Below are 16,973 nucleotides of genomic sequence, written 5' to 3' on the forward strand. Positions count from 1 at the left end.
CTGTTTGGAGCATAGATCCGGGTACCCATGGCAAGGGAAAAATGTAGAAGTGTTGGAAGGGGAGATTAGACAATTGAAATTTGAAATTTTAGATCTCCAAACTTAAGTTTCAGATTTAAGGAGAGATATTTCAGTCATCCATGAGAAGACTGATTTGAATTTTTCCATCCTTGGGGAGATGTTGAAGAAAGTGCTCGAAGGCCAAACCAAAATATCGACGTTGTAGGTGACGGAAGGCGCCAACATCTAGGAAAGTGGGGAAAACTCCCATCAGACGAAGGGAAGATCAAGAGGTGGATATTTTTGAGGGAACAGAAAAAATGCCTCTCCTAGGGCCTATTCCTAGGGCGGAGTTGGGTAGAGGCTATGAGGAGAGCCGGGAGGAGATAGAGAAGGATCGAAGAGGTGCTAATTGGAGAGGAGAGAGGCGGGATTTGAAAGGGAAAGGGGTAATTTTGACCAAAGGATGGCTGAATTTGAAAGGGGAGCAGTTTGTTGTGATCCAAGAGGTGCTAAATTTGAAAGGAGAATGTGGAAGGTTTGGGTATGAACGTAAAAGGGATGATTGGGACACTTGGGGGGAACCACTCCCTTGGGGAATGAGAAATTATGAAGGGAACGGAGGCGATCTGAGGATGAGGAAGCTGAAGATGCTTATTTTGGAGGGAGAGGATGCCCATGGGTGGATCTATAAGGTAGAAATTTACTTTACCGTCAAAAGGCTAACGGAGGGGGAGAGATTGACGGCAGCCGGGATGTGCTTGGAAAGGAAAGCGTTAGCATGATACTAGTGGAGGGATACGATGTAGTTGATACGGACCTGGAGGGAGTTTAAGGACTACTTGTTGGACGTTTCCAAACCAACAAGGAAGGGGACCTCTATGAGCAGTTCTTTGCTTTGATGCAAAAGGGGACAATGGTGAAGTATCGTGAGCAATTTAAGTACCTTGCTAGTTGACTGGATCGGCTTCCAGAGACTGTACTGGTGGGAAACTTTATGAAGGGATTGAAACCAAAAACCCGCGCAACGATTAGAGTGATGAGGCCTCGTGACTTGGGAGAGGCTATGGAGCTAGCTCAGTTGATTGAGGATCAGAGGCATCTGGAGAGAGAGGAACGGGAGGCAGCAGCTCAGGAGGCTCGTACAGGACGATCACCTTTTGGCACCCAAGGAGCTAACACCGGATACTTGTTGGGAAACTTCGATGGAGAAGACTGTAGGAAGAAGACTTGAGGACAACTTCAAAAAGTTCACAAACGAAATTATAGGAGAAAAGGGCGAAGGAGCTCTGTTTCAGATGTGATGAGAGGTATATGTCGGGGCACAGGTGTAAGGACCGAACTCTTCTGGTTCTTACCGTTTGTGATTAAAAGGGAATGGAGAAGGGGGTCGTCTTTCCACCTTGCGAACAAGGTGAGTCTTTGGGAGGGGAGTATTATTAGATCGATCCAGTCGGTCCATACAAGACCGACTCACGGAGATAGAGGCGGAAGATTCATCATCTAGATATTGGGAGAGAACGATCCTCTCGAATTGAGGATCAATTGTATCTTTGTTTGTTCTTTCTTTTGATTTGATTCCTATAATACAATCTACTATTTTTTGATTATTTTCATTGGAAATTTTGAAGTTTTCTCGCTGATTTCACCAATTATTGTTAGGTTTGCTTGAGAACTCAAGTATTTCCCATTAGGGTTACTTGCGAACTCAAGTATTTCCTATCAATATCCAAAATAACAAACAATCATTTTACATTTATTATCTTACAAAATAATAAATATAGATAAATGAAGTGATATAGCTTACTTAAGTGATTATAGTAACACAAATAGTACTTATTACTAATAAGTAGAAGCAAGCATCTCACCCTCTAATTGCCTTGGATTTTAAAGAAATCTACTTTAAAGAGTTTAAAGGTTATTGGAGAACTAAAGTTGCTTGATTGTACCATAGAACTAGTGAACTTAATCTCAAAGAATAGAGATGAATGATAAATTTATCTTGGAAATGAGGTGATGAATGTGAAATCCCTTGTGAGCTAGGGAAAAAATCATCATCATCATCAATAATATTAGTACAGGGTAGGTGACTTTTTTTTTTAAATTAAGGGTTCATTTGGGATTGTTGGGGTTATTGATAAAGTCGATTGTGTCGTGGAGAAAGTTGTTTTTTGAAGTTGTTGTAGATAAAGTAGGATATTTTGTTTGGAGATTATAACTATCCAACTGCTGTGCTACAGAGGTATAAAATCAAATTATATTGATACCCTCATATACATTGAAAAAAAAGTCCTAAAATATTAAAAAATAAATACATTAATAGGCTCTCACCTATATATTTTTTTGCACTTGGATGGTTTGTGCAAAGATTTTATCATTTGTCAATGTACGTGTGCTATATATTTTGATTAATAATATATTGTCATACTTTAAAATAATTAGAATAACTTGAAGTAAACTTCATAACAAGGATATTTGTTCTTAAAAATAACAAAATTTGCGTATAGATCTATGTGCGTAGTGGGGCCGCTCTAATTTTTGCTTCCTTATTATTCTATAAAGTGAAGATGGCGGTTCTTAGGGAGATGAATTTTACACTCATAGCCTTTAAGGTAATTTTTCTATGATGCTTTTCTGTTATGAAAATGGTAATAATGAAAGGAGTAGTGTTTGGGAGATTAAAATCTATGGTTGCTAAACAACATTAAACAAATAAAAATACCATCTTCTTTTTTCTAGAATGTTCAAAAAGCTGTAAAAAAACTAATTCTGCTGAGATACCAATCAATCTATTATAAAAGATTACGGAATACTTTATAGAAATGATTGTTAAAAGTGATATCCAATCATCTCATTAACCAACACAGTTGCGATTTCTTCTGGTTATTTTATCATCTTTGTACCTTTGCCATTCCGTATCTCATAATTTGGTACATTTTCTTGTTGATCTACCAATGAATGCTCAATTTGATACTCATAAGCTTTTGGTAGTATATAGATTGATCTGTATCACAAATATTAATTTTGGATCATCGAAGAGGGATGACGACTTATGTAGTTATGTAATGTCATCGTAGCTGTCGTTATTTTCACTTGCTTCTTGAACGAATATGTTGGCATATCATATGCATTCTAACCCACTTCTTCCAAATGTCAAATGATCTCTCAATAACACCGCATAATGAAGAAAGTTGCTCGCCAAATGTTTTTTGCCTTCCATGTACCGATATGTCAACTAAGCTTCGTTTGGGCATTTTTATAACTTTCTAAAGAGGTTTTCTATTACAAATTTTTTTTGTATTAAAAAGCTGCTTTAGAAAGTAGTTAAAAAGCCGTCAAACGAACCCTAAATTAGCTGAAATAAATTACAACACCGTTGTAGTTTATGAAATATACATACGATAATCAATAGAAAGGATAACAAGTGCATCTTATAGTTTGAATTAGATCTACTTCTGATCATGCCACAACCATTAACACATTTTTACAGCAACAGATAAACATACATTGCTTAAGCAGATTTGGGAACTATTTTGTATACTGAATCAGGATTAACACTTTGGAAAACAAATAGTTGAGTTTTGGAAAGTAAAGCAGTAAAAAAGTTGTACCAAATGGACCTTAAGTTGGCCTATTTGATTTTGGTTGGGGTGGTTGATTAGTTAGATTTGGCTAGTACTATTTGGAATGAATGGAGTTTGATTAGGTCATACAAATGTTATTTAAATGGGTAGATTGGATAGTTTTAAGTGGAGTTGATTGGATAATTGTTTTTTATTTTAATTTTTGAATGGAGAGTTTCACCGTTCATGTGAAGCATACTTTTTCAAAGCAGACATTAGAAAAAGAATGTTATGATGGCTTTGGGTGGTTTGAGAATTGATTTTTGATTAAAGGTTTGTTCGGGGTACTTAGAATTAATGGCTTTAAATTTAAGAGTGTTGAGAATTTTGTGGAGGCTGTTCTGAATTCGGATTTGAATTTTCAACTTTGAGAAGTTTAGAAGAAAAAAGAAAGATTAAGGCTAGCTATAGGATATGCATGCATAGAAATAGAAGGATTTAAGTTTAACCTTTACAAGAAATGTAGATGATGCAGGTTACCGTGGCTGGTGTGGGTCCATGTGTTGTAGTAGTATTATTTAATTTTGTTTGCACATGGTAAGGAACAGCGACAAACATGCCGTTCCAAGTTACAGTTAGGGGAAAAATTGGACTAAACCTTCATGTGATTTAGGGATATGGATTTGTACTATGAGATTGGAGCATGGTGGAAGAAGAATAATCCATGAGCTTATATCATATATTCTTTGTTGCAAATCGCAGTGAATGCCTTAGATTCATGAAATCTGGCTCTACTATCAATTGATGGTAGGCAACAAAGCCGACATTGTGGACTTCTGATATTTTGATTGCTAATAGGGAAAGAATCCAGTAAAATGGGATAATTGGGGAGATAAATACTAGAAGGGGATTGAGAATAGAATAGTGAATGTCTCAAATGAAGGTACATAGGAGGTAAAGAGGAAGAACGCATGAAGAAATCTAATGGTTAGAAGGGTTGAATCAATCCAAAGATCGGTTGCCAAGAAGAGAAAGCCATCTTTTTATCTCATTTTCAATCAACTGAATTTTAATCCTAATAGTAAAAATAGTTGGTGGTGGAATCCAAATGTGCAAGAAAAGATTAAAAATAAGAAGTTTTGTTATAAAAATTGGTTTAATTTTAAAAATTCTGATAATTGAGAAATATATAAAGTGGCTCGTAAGGATGCTAAGAGAGTAATATACGATGCAAAGACATTAACTTTTAGTGATTTATATAATAGATTAGATACTAAAGAGGGAGAAAGATATATGTATAAGTTAGCTAAACAAAGAGATAGGAGTAGTAAGGATTTAGTTCAAGTGAAGTGTATTAAGGATGAAGATCAAAAAATACTTTTCATAGAAGATGATATTCAACAAAGGTGGGTGAGATATTTTGCTAAACTTTTTAATGAAGATTGTGAAAATAAGATTGACTATACTGATCTTAGCACCTTAAATGAAAATAAAATTTTTTGTTTTTATCGGCGTATTAGTAAAACTGAAGTTAGAGAGGCTTTAAAGAAAATGAAGGGTGGAAAAGCTGTTGGACCTGATGATATTCCAATAGAGGTGTGAAAATGCTTAGGAGATACACCAAAATCATTTTACTGCAAGATATATGAAAGAAAATATTGAGATACAGTTGAATCTTCAATTGAAGAGGAAGATCCGACTCTCCTGAATCCCTAGCCAACGGCTAGAGCCTCACAACCTGAGAAAATATAATTTCAGCAAATTCAAAACATAATACTGAAATCACCATATTGTTAGCCTTAAATAGGCTCCCCAAATTCTCTCCCTCCCAAATCAACTATCTTTCCTTAAATAATACCCTCTTGTATTTGAATTCAAATTGGTGAAATAGATGGGCGATTGTATGGAGTGTAATTTTAGTAGTAATAGACCTAGTGAGGGGATTGTGACTTTGGGCGATCAAGTCATTAAGAAGAGTACACATTTTAGATATTTTGGATCTATTGTTCAGAGTGATGGTGAAATAGATGGAGATATTATCAGCAGAATTCAAGTTGGATGATTGAAGTGGAGGAATGCATCGGGCTTGTTATGTGATAGAAATGTACCCCTCAAACTTAAGGGAAAATTCTATAAGATGGTAGTGGGGCCTGCAATGCTTTATGGTGCCGAATGTTGGCCATTAAAAGAGAAGCATAATACTAAGTTAAATGTGGCAGAGATGAGGATGCTCAGATGGATGAGTGGCTTTACCCTTAGAGATAGGATACGAAATGAGCATATACGTGAAAAGGTTGGAGTAGCTCCAGTAGAAGATAAGATTAGAGAGAGTCGCCTTAGATGGTTTGGTCACATAAAACGGTGGCCTTCCGATGACCTGGTTTGGAGAGTAGAGGTATTAGATTTGACTTATGTTAAGAAAGATAGGGGTAGACCTAAAAAGACTTGGTTAGAAAATATTAGGAATGACCTTTCTTTATTAGATTTAAATGAGAATTTGACTTTTAATAGGACACAATGGAGAAAAAGGATTCATGTAGCCGACCCCACGTAGTGGGATAAAGGCTTGATGTTGTTGTTGTTGTTGTTGCTTCTTACTATTTATAATAATGCCTATAAATTCATAGGATTTCTAACTCTACTTGAATTAAAATGAAAACAAGTATATTGAGAATGATAAATAACCATTTTAGCTTTAATAACTGACACAAAGATAAACTTGGACATGACAAAAAATACTTGATTAAATATGATTATGCCATAATATGGTAAACTAGGATATATGAATAAAACTGACTAAATATGATTATACTAATAAAAACAAGACTTTCTAATAACTTGAAGCAGTCATCGCACATTGTTTTAATTTTACTAAATTTCCTCAAACTGATCGTTAAGATGAACTGGCTGGCTACTTCTTGTTTTTTAATCTTCGATATTATTAGTAGTATTACATGGTTGTAAAGAGAGGTGGTCTTGTGATATCATGCTTCTAGTAGTGGTGGCAGCATGGAAATTTGGTAAGTTTCTTTTCTAGTGCATAACATGTAGCCGTGTGAAGGAGGTTAGGCATCCTCATTTCAAATCTTGTGAAGACCTTATTATCCTACTAATCATAATGTCATATAGGATTTTCTTTGAGACCCAAAAAGGGTTTTGTTAGACCGGTCCCTCTTGAAGTGATCTCCTTCCTGGATCGGCAAGTGACGTGGAACTGGCTGGGGTGCGCTCGAGGGCTCGATGCGGGGCACGCTCGAGTGCGCGCCGTGGAACTGTCACGCGGAACTGACGCGGGACCGTCATGAGGGACGCGCACGAGGGCTTGACCTTCACGCAGGGCGTGCGCGAGAATGCATGGCTCGCGCGTGGGCTTGACGCGGGATGAGGGGCGCGTTCGAGTGCACAACATGGAACCATCACGCGGAACTGCGTGGGGTAGCCGGGGCAGGCGGGGCGGGGTCCTTCGGGCAGACGAATTTATGTGTTATTTCGGGTAATTTCGGATCTTTCTCGGGTTTCTGGGTCAACCCAAACCCGACCCAGTTTTTCAAACGGGTCGGTTTTCCAGACCCGAACCGACCCGCTTCGGGTTCTGGTCAACCCAAACCCGAAATTTTCGGGTCGGGTTCGGGTCAGATTTTCGGGTTGGGTCCAATATTGACATCTCTACTCTCAGATTTGAATTCAAATTAGTTTTATTTTCCTAAATAATTCTCTCCCAATTGTAATTAAAATTTTCCTAAACAATCCCCTCTTAGTTCATCCTTTTCCATGAATAATTCCTTCTTAGATTTTGAATTCAAATTAGATCTCTTGCCCTAGATAATTCCCTCCCAATTGTAATTAAAAATTTTTCTAAACAATTCTCCTTTGATTAAGAACCTTCATTAATAGTTTCCTCTTGATTAGGAAACTTCATAATCCCCTCCTAATCAAATTGATCGGTCCATCAATTTTTTCTCCGATCTTGTTCTTTTTCTATTTGGAGGCCAAATTCACATCTAAGTTGCTGTTTTTTTTGCTATTGGAGCCTAAATCCGTGTACCTATGGCAGAAAGAAAGGTAGAAGTATTGGAAGGGGAGACCAGACAATTGAAATTTGAAATTTCAAATCCCCAAACTCAATATTCAGATCTCAAAAGTCAAATATCAGCCATCCACGAGAAGATAGATGAGAATTTTTTCATCATGTAAGAGATGTTAAAGAAGTTGCTCGAGGATCAGCCCAAAATGACGTCGTTGGAGGTAAGGTAAGCCTCCAACAACCAAAGAAGTGGAGAAAACTCTAATTTGATAAAACAAAGGGAAGATCATGAGGTGGAGATTTTGGAGGGAGAAGAGAGAATGCCTCCCCTAGAGCCTATTCCAAGGGAGGAGTCATGTTGAGGGTATGAGGAGAGGCATGAGGATGTCAAGCATGAACGAAGGGGTGCTGAATTTTAGAGAGGGCCGAATTTGAAAGGGGAAGGGCTGATTACGACCGGTGGGATGCTGAATTTGAAAGAAGAAGGGTTGATTATGATGGATGTGTAGCTGAATTTGGAAGGTGAGGGGTTGAATTTGAAAAGATGGGCTAATTATGATCCAGGTGTTGCTGAATTTGATAGGTGTGAATTCGATAAAGGTTTGGGTACGAGCGTAAAAAGGATGATTCCTATACTTGAGGTAACCACCCTGTTGGAGAATGAAAAATTATGAAGGAAACAAGGGGTATGGGGGAGATCCGAGTGTAAGGAAGTTGAAGATGACTATTTTTAGGGAGATGATGCTTATAGGAGCATCTACAAGGTGGAAAAGTATTTTACCATCAATAGGCTGACGGAGGAGGAGAGACTGACGACAATAAGGATGTGCTTGGAGGGGTAAGCTTGGCATGTTACCAGTGGAGAGATACGAGACGACTCATACGAACCTAGAGGGAGTTTAAGGACTGCTTGTTGGAACTTTTTCAAACCAGCAAAGTAGGAGACTTCTATGAGTAGTTCTTCGCTCTGACGCAGGAGAGGATAGTGGTGGAATACCTTGAGCAGTTTGAGCACTTGGTCAGCAGACTAGACATACTTTCAGAGACTATACTGGACGATAATTTTATGAAAGGATTGAAAGGTCTCTGGTTCAAACCAGAGATTCAAGCGACAGTTAGAGTGATGAAACCTTGTGATTTGGAGAGGCTATGAAGCTAGCTGAGTTAGTGGAAGATTATAGGCACCAGGAGAGAGGGATTGAAGGCAACAACTTAGGAGGTTCTTACATGATGAGCATCGCCTTTTTGGCATCCAAAGAGCCGGCATCGAGTGCTCTTAGGGAGACCCCAAATGAGAAGACTGCAAGAGAGAGACCTGGGAAAAACTTAAAAAAATTCACAAGAAGGGAGTTACAGGAGAAGAGGATGAAGTGGCTTAATTTCAGATGTGACGAGAGGTATACACCGGGGCATTGATGTAATGACTGATCTCTTCAAATTCTCACCATTGTGATGACGAGGAAATTGAGATAGGAGTCGTCTTTCCACCTTGCGAACAAGGTGGGTCTTTGGTAGGGGGTATTGTTAGACCCGTCCCTCCTGGACTGGTTTAGCTGGTCCTTCTTGGACCGGATCTAGCACTTTTGAGGCAGAACAATCCGCCTGTTTGAGGCCGAATAGAGCCGCCTAGGTTGATTTCCTGCCCACACTTTGGGGTGGGGCGCAGGGAACTATTTCAAAGGGGAGTTGAGTGAGAATTATGAGAGAAAATTAATATGAAGGGGTTGTTTTGTGATTGTATTATTTTTTGTATGCTTTATGGAGGTTATTTTCTTAGGGTTAGGGTTAGGGAGGTTTTTGCTAAAATTAGGATTTCTTAAGAGGGTTGGGCTCTAGCCGGTAGTTAGGGATTTCGAAGAGACGGATCTGATAGGAAACACTTGAAGATCTCAAGTGAAACCTACTGATCTTGACAAAATCAGCGAGAATACTCAACAACTAGAGGAAAAATTAAAGAAAAACAACATACTTTATTGATAAAAATCAACTAATGGAAGAAAAACAAACAAGATACAAGTGATACTTAATTCGAGAGGAGGACTGATCTCTCCCAATTCTTTATACGCCGCAGAGCCCAAAGGATACTCAAATCTAAGAGATCTCAAATTTCAGCCAAATTCCAGATGCCCTAACCCTAGGAAAACAAATTATTTAATGTATACAATCCAAAAGGAAATTCCTAAACACTCTCTAAATTCAAATTTCCCTCCTAACACCCTAAAAATTCCTTCTTAAACTGCTCTTCTGGCGTGGGCGGTGCGATCGGCGCGTACAGGAGAGGCGGAACACTTCTGCTATATTACGCGTGAGTTGGTCCAAGAATGGACCGGCTGGACCGGTCCACTACCGGTCTAACAATACTCCCCTCCCAAAGTGTGATGTAGACAAGGGGGGTCAAATCAAACCCAAAAAAATTTGATTTTTGACTTCTCCAGTTCATTAATGTCAAGTGGAAGGTTAGCTCATTATAAGTTGGTTTTTAGTTCATTTACTCATTATTTAATTAGTCTTGTCTATTCTCCCCCTCCCCCCCCCTTTTTGTCTATTCGTTCCCGGGTTGGCTCTTGGATTTTTCGTGCCTTGGACTCCTTGATTTCCACGGCTGGCTACTTGGTATCTGCGGGTGGCTCTTCGGTTCCCAGGCTGGGCTGTTTTTCGTGACTAATGGGGGGCTTTTCCTGTGGCTTTTTGTACTCTGTTTCCTGTGCAAATTAAGGCCTGCTGTATGGTGGCTGTTGGTCTTTCATTTCCCTCATTTAATGAAGTATTTGAAGAGTTTTTGGGGCTGTTTTTGGACAGAATTTGGACAGCTTTTTGGGGACGGGTTTGGTGGCTGTTTGGGAGGATTTCCATGGGCCTTTCCACTGTTTTCTATGCAATCTTCCTACAGAATTCCTGCAGTCTTTTGGTCTTCTTCTTAGTGACTTATGGCCCTCTATTTCCCTATTTTAATGGCTTTAAATATTGCTTTTAGGTGGCTGTTTGTATTCCTTCTTTTGTGCCTATAAATAGGAGTTGTTTGTGGCTATTTTAGATATGTTATATAATGTGATTTTTGGAGATGTAAACCTACGGGTTTCATTTGAAAAGCTTACGAGCTTTGCCCACTTCTTCTCATCTCCCCAGGAAATCTTGCGAGCTCTTTCCGCCATTCGTCTTGGTTTCTAACCTCTTTCGTCTCTCCGCAAGTTTACACCCCACCTGTATCCCTCTTCTATAAGTGAAGCAAGTTTAGGGTGTCTTGGTTGAGTCAAGTTTGTAAGTCTTTTATTTTATAATATTAAAGTTTGTTTTGTTTAATTTGTCTAGTTTTTGTAGTTTCTAGATCTTAGAAAGAGATTGTTTTTTGTGACCAAAAATTTGGGAAGGGACCCAAATTTTTGGTTACATCAAAGTGCCACCTTGTCCTTAAGGTGGAACGAACAAAACTGTTATTGAAGCACTTGACTAATACCTTCAGACTGAAAATGAACTAACACTAGGTTGAATGATCACTGCTTCCAGCATCTCCCTAACCTTCCCCCAAGGCAATCCTTGAGGAGGCTAAAAAATCTGACTGAACTACTGAGTCAATGGCTGTACTGAAAGAGGAATGTCCCCGCCCTTCTTTAGTTTGATCCCCTCCAACCTATGTAGTTCTATTAGATAGCCTTCCCTCACCTCCTGTATACTCCTCACCTTGGTTTTAAATGATACATGGCTTTGGTGAGCCCTGCATCTCCCTGATCACTACCCTTCTTATTTCCACCATCAGTCCATCATCAATGCTCCCCAGTTGACTTTGGTGTCCCCCAAGGTCTGCAGCTACTTCATCCCCAGGATGACATCAGTGCTCCCTAACTCCAATGGGAGAAAATCCTCCCTCACTTGAACCCCCTGCATGGTCAACATTACTCTCCTACATATCCCCTGACCCATCTCCTCCTTCCCTGTACTCTTCATCACTCCATAACACTCTATCCACCAATTTCACCCCCAATTGGTCAACGACTTAGTTGGAGATGAAATTATGGGTACCTCTACTGTTAATCAACACCACCACCTCCCTATCTGCTATTTCCTCCACTTTCATGGTATGATTCAGAGTGAATCCCAACACTGAATTCAGGGAGATCTTCATCACGTCTAGATGCAGCTTGTCTTCCATCTCTCTCTCCCATACTTTCACCTCCCTCAGTTTCCTCGTTATCACAGACGGTGAGAACTTGAAGAGTTCAATCACTTGTGCCCTGTAGTATACTTCTCATCACATCTGAAGCATAGTCCCTTCGCCCTCTTCTCTTGCATCTCCCTCTCCGTCAGTTTTTTAGCTTCCCACCACTTCCTCCTCCTGTTGGATTCTCCCTTGGAGTCTCATGAGTGTTGCCTCATACAGGACCCTTGGATGCTAAAAGAGTGGTCATCATTCTGTAAGAGCCTTTTGAAATGCTGCTCCTTGCTCCCCTATCTTGATTCTTTTAATTTTTCACCAGTTGTGTCAACTTCATGACCTCTCCCAAGTCACAAGGCATCATGACTTTCACCGCCGCTCTGATCTTTGTCTTGAGCCCCTTCATGAAGTTTTCCTTCAATGCAGTCTCTGATAATCGCTCCACCCGACTGGCTAGGTGCTCGAACCGCTCACAATAGTCTGCCACTGATCCGTCTTGCACCAGTGCAAAAAAATGCTCATAGAAGTACCCTCCCCTGTCGGTTTGGAAATGTTTTAATAATAAGTCTTTGAATGCTCTCCAACTCCGTATAGGTCTCCTTTGGTCCCACCACTGGAACCACGACAACGCCTTCCCTTCCAAACATAGGCTTGTTGCTGTTAGTTTCTCTTCATTCGTCAACTCATTGACGGCGAAGTACCTCTCCACCTTGTAGATCCATCCATAAGTGTCCCCCCCTTCAAAAATTGACATTTTCAGCTTCTTCACCTTCGACTCTCCCCCGTTTCCCCGTATTCCTCTATACTTTCCCCTCTCCCACATCTCCCAATCTTCCCTTACATGTTCATCTTCAAACCCCTCTTCAATTTCTTCCCTCCTTTCTCCAAAATTAGCACCCCTCCTATTGTAATTTCCCTCCTTTCTCTCCCAACCAGCACCCCTTACTCCTTGTTCCCTATTTCCACGTCTCTCTACATACCTCCCCCTTTCTCCTCAATGATTTCTACATCATTTTCCCTCCTACGAAAATTAGAATTCGTAGTTCTTCCCATTGGTCCCTTCGTCCCTTCGTCTCTGATGCTGCCGTTTGGATTTGATTTTCCAATAACTTCCTCACCATCAAATGAAGATCAGAAACTTTGTCTTCCACGGGCGAAACCTTGTCTTCCACGGATGAAATTCGATCCTCCACCGTGGCTTTTATTTGGCTCATCTCTCCTTCAAAACGTTCTTCTAATGTATCTACCTTCTTGGCCGCCATCAAAATTTCTGGATTTTGATCTAAAAATCAGCAAGAATTTCCTCCACCGAACAAGGATCCCCGCTGAAATTCAAGAAAAAAACAGCTCTCAAGGGTCCAGTAATTGCTCTAATATCAATTTGATAGGAAACATTTGAAGATCTCTAGTGAAATCTAACGATCTTGATAAAATCAGCGAGAATACTCAACAAGTAGAGGAAAAATCAAAGAAAAACAACCAACTTTATTGATAAAAATCAACTAACGGAAGAAAAACAAACAAGATACAAGTGATTCTCAATTCGAGAGGAGGATCGATCTCTCCCAATTCTCTAGACACCGCTAGAGCCCAAAGGAAACCTAAACCTAAGAGATCTCAAATTACCCGATGCCATAACCCTAGGAAAACAAACTATTTAATGCATACAATCCAAAAGGAAATCCTTAAACAGTCCCTACATTCAAGTTTTTCTCCCAACTCCCTAAAAAATCTTTCCTAAACTGCTCTCCCGGCGTGGGCAGTGCGATCGGCACGTACAGGAGAGGCGGAACACTTCCGCCTCTATTACGCGTGAGCCGGTGGTCTAAAAGGATCTTCCTCTTCAATTGAAGATCCATTGTATTTTGTTTGTTTTCTACCATATATCATTAATTAAAAAGGTTTTCATCTAGTTTTTCATATCGTTCTTCTCAATTACTGTTTGGACTTTGATGGAATTCAATTTTTGCCAAGATTTTCTTCTATTTCGACAAGCGTTTCCTATCACGTTCATATCAGCTAACATGCTCTATGCTTTAAATGAATAGAGGGCTAAGCTTCCAACAGGTCAAACCCACTTAGTGGTATTCTTTTGCATTGTTCTATTAGGAATATTTTGTTAGTTGTTGCCATATTTTTATTTTGATGTGCTATTCATCTATATTTTCATGCTATTACATTCAGTTGGGATATTGAGCAGTTTATAACGTTCTTGTGGTACTTCATCAAGAGGCTTATCTAGATATTAAAAATCTAGAAAAGTAGGTTTTCTTAAATATTAGCCTGTCAAAGTGGTTAGGAAAAAGGCGGGGAGATTGGAATATATATATATATATATATATGTACAACATACTAATATTAGCATTCATCATTACATGTGATTTTGCCAATATCAACATTGTACCATCTAGAAAATGCCAAAAACCTAAAAAAGTCCATAATCATCAAATTAATTACACACAACATGTTGGGGATTGTCTGAATTATAATATGTACGGCAAGGGCATTATGTCGATCTCATGTCGATATGGAAGGCTTTTTGAAGTGCAATGCGTAATGGATGCAGATCTTTGATTTTGATCTCTGAATATGCTTGCAACATTTCTAAGTGAAAATGTTTATTGTTGGAAAAGAAGGGAACAGTTTGGTTGATTTTTAGATGGTTCAAGTGCATGATCTGTGGGGATGCTTTTCTCCACAATCCCTAGTAGATATAAAACTTTTTTGGTGGGCCATCCTGTAAGTCTTCCTCTATTCTTGACACCTGAACCATTTTTATGAGTTATAGATGTTCTTCCTGTAGACTTTCAACTTCAGTTATTTCTTTTGTGTTTGCCGCCCCATCTGATAATCATAGAATAATCTGACGCTTGTTAAAGGACATGAAGCTGTTACTTGCATCCAATAGGCTGGCAAATGCATACTTTTTTACCTTTAGCTTCTTTATTGTATAATTTTCTGTGGTGTTTTCTAAGTTTCTGCTATCTTTATCACATTCTTTAGTAATAAGATAATCACTATAATCTAGTCTAAAAAAATTCCATAGCAACTTGGCACTTATTACGTTTTAATTTTAATTTGATCTCTTTCTATATTAATTTCAACAATTATCTCTATGATTAATAATCTTAGGGTATTCCTGAGCAAGCAGAAGTCCCACCTGTTGCTGGATCACCCAGTGGCGGCCAAACAACAATCAACCCTCCTCCTACACAAGCTGCACAAGCGGCGCAGCCTTCCATTCCATCGAGTGGTCCCAATGCCAATCCTTTGGACCTCTTCCCTCAAGTATGCCTGTTGTAAATTATTATTTTCACACAACATTTTATATTGATTTCAACTGCTAATTACATGCACTGTTATCATTGGCATCTGGTGTCAGGGTCTACCTAGCATGAGAACTAATCCTGGTGCAGGAAACCTTGACTTTCTTCGCAATAGCCCTCAGGTTGTGGTGTAAGATGATAAATCTGAGCTAGATTGTAACTTAATTATCTTTTAAGGTTATGATATTATTTTGTGATTTTTTTACTTTTTTTTTGCAGTTCCGAGCATTACAAAATATGGTGCAAGAAAATCCCCAAATTCTGCAGGTTTTATTCTTACTTTTATTCCAAGTTTTTATTTTTTATTCCTTTTATATTATTAAAATTCTTCTCTTCTTGCTCACAGCCAATGCTTCTGGAATTGGGTAGGCAAAATCCACAGATTATGAGGCTTATTCAAGAGCATCAACCTGAATTTCTTAGATTGCTTAATGAGCCGGCTGAGGGAGGAGAAAGCAATTTATTAGGCCAGTTAGCTGCATCAATGCCGCAGGCATTATCAGTTACTCCTGAGGAGCGTGATGCAATTGAGCGAGTGAGTTATTTTAATCTTTTCAGGCTTTAGTTCACCTTTATTTAATAAAGTAATATAATTTTATGCCTAGCAGCTTGAAAAAGTGTTTTGACAATTTTAATTCAGATGATCCTTGGAAATTTAATGCCTTTTGTATATATTTATATTTGAGTGAAATGCCTTTTGTATGTAGATTTAAGATAGAGACTCAAGGATATAGAATCTTGAGGTTTTCTAGCAATAATAAAAATAACATGTTTGGATTGGTGAGTGTCATGAAACTTCGCATTTATAGGAATTTAAAATCCTTTTCTAGAATGCTATTTCATAGTCTTAGAGGCTTTGAGGATTAGATGGCGATTATAAAGATGGTGGTTTGAAAATTGTGATTAGAATCTTGGATGCAAATCAATGTCTTCTCCTGTGAACAATATTTACCATCTTGCAGCCTGTGGGTTGAGGTAAGAATTTTTTTTATTGAAATGTCGGCCTTTCTTAAATCGCAGTATTTAAGCTTTATCATGGTTTTTTTTCTTCCTGGGCAACTAGAACTCTGAGATATTGTTTGACTGATTGGCCATGATGAATGTTTTTTCACGCTATCTCAGTAGAATGAAAATGAGCTGTCCTTTCTAAATGAAATAAACATTAGTTGAGGCCAATTGGTAGAAATTCCCACGTCATGGCAACTTGTTGTGAGTCCGTAAATCTGGCCTGTTGCCTAATGTATTGCTGCACTTCAAAAAACAACATGGTTCTACTTATTACTATTACTTTCCACAATTTTGCTCTTCTCAACCTACCCAAGAAAATGTGCACTCATACTATGAGTTCCACTTATTAGATTTTGTGGTATTTAGTGGAGCCCTTTTTGGAGGAGAAAGGTCAAACACATATGTTCAACTGATGGAACCAGTACGGCAAGACTTTAATTCAGGAGACATGCATTATCCTATTAATCATAGTGAAGGACTCTCTTCAATTGACAGGCGTTCCTAAGAGAAGAAACCATCAGGAGATGTAACAGTATGATATTTAGAGGAAGCGAAAACACCTGAGCTTCGAAGTTGAAAGCTTGAACACCACTCAACATGCAAACTTGACATACTGTCGTAAACGTAGAGATAAAATTTAAACTTCAAATAGAAGCTTATTTCGTCTCCTGTATGTCTTTCACTTAAGAAAACCCTCTTCAAAATTAGTTAGACTGCATATTGGGAGTGAATGAGGTTCGATCATCTATACTATCTCATTAAGAAGTGATTGCTTTGCAACCAATCAATCAAGAAATTTGTCTGCATGATTCTTGTATAAATGAGCAAAATGATGAGTCACAAAAGATGCATAATTTCTTCTAGTAGATAGTGTTAGTGTACATAGAATATTAGGAACACCG

At 38.7% G+C, this 16,973-nt stretch overlaps 1 protein-coding gene across 2 annotated transcripts in view; it reads left to right on the top strand.

The window, feature by feature from the left end:
• The window catches only part of LOC110101012 (ubiquitin receptor RAD23d), a 32,610-nt gene that overhangs the window by 10,889 nt on the left and 4,748 nt on the right, over positions 1-16,973 (top strand). For both annotated transcript variants that reach the window (XM_020828776.2, XM_020828777.2), the window contains 4 exons: positions 14,870-15,025; positions 15,120-15,185; positions 15,283-15,330; positions 15,410-15,598. In XM_020828776.2, coding sequence (XP_020684435.1) covers positions 14,870-15,025; positions 15,120-15,185; positions 15,283-15,330; positions 15,410-15,598 — 459 coding nt within the window. The remainder of the gene's footprint in view (positions 1-14,869; positions 15,026-15,119; positions 15,186-15,282; positions 15,331-15,409; positions 15,599-16,973) is intronic.

This window comes from Dendrobium catenatum, unplaced genomic scaffold, assembly GCF_001605985.2.
Source record: "Dendrobium catenatum unplaced genomic scaffold, ASM160598v2 fragScaff_scaffold_989, whole genome shotgun sequence".
NCBI lineage: Eukaryota > Viridiplantae > Streptophyta > Magnoliopsida > Asparagales > Orchidaceae > Dendrobium > Dendrobium catenatum.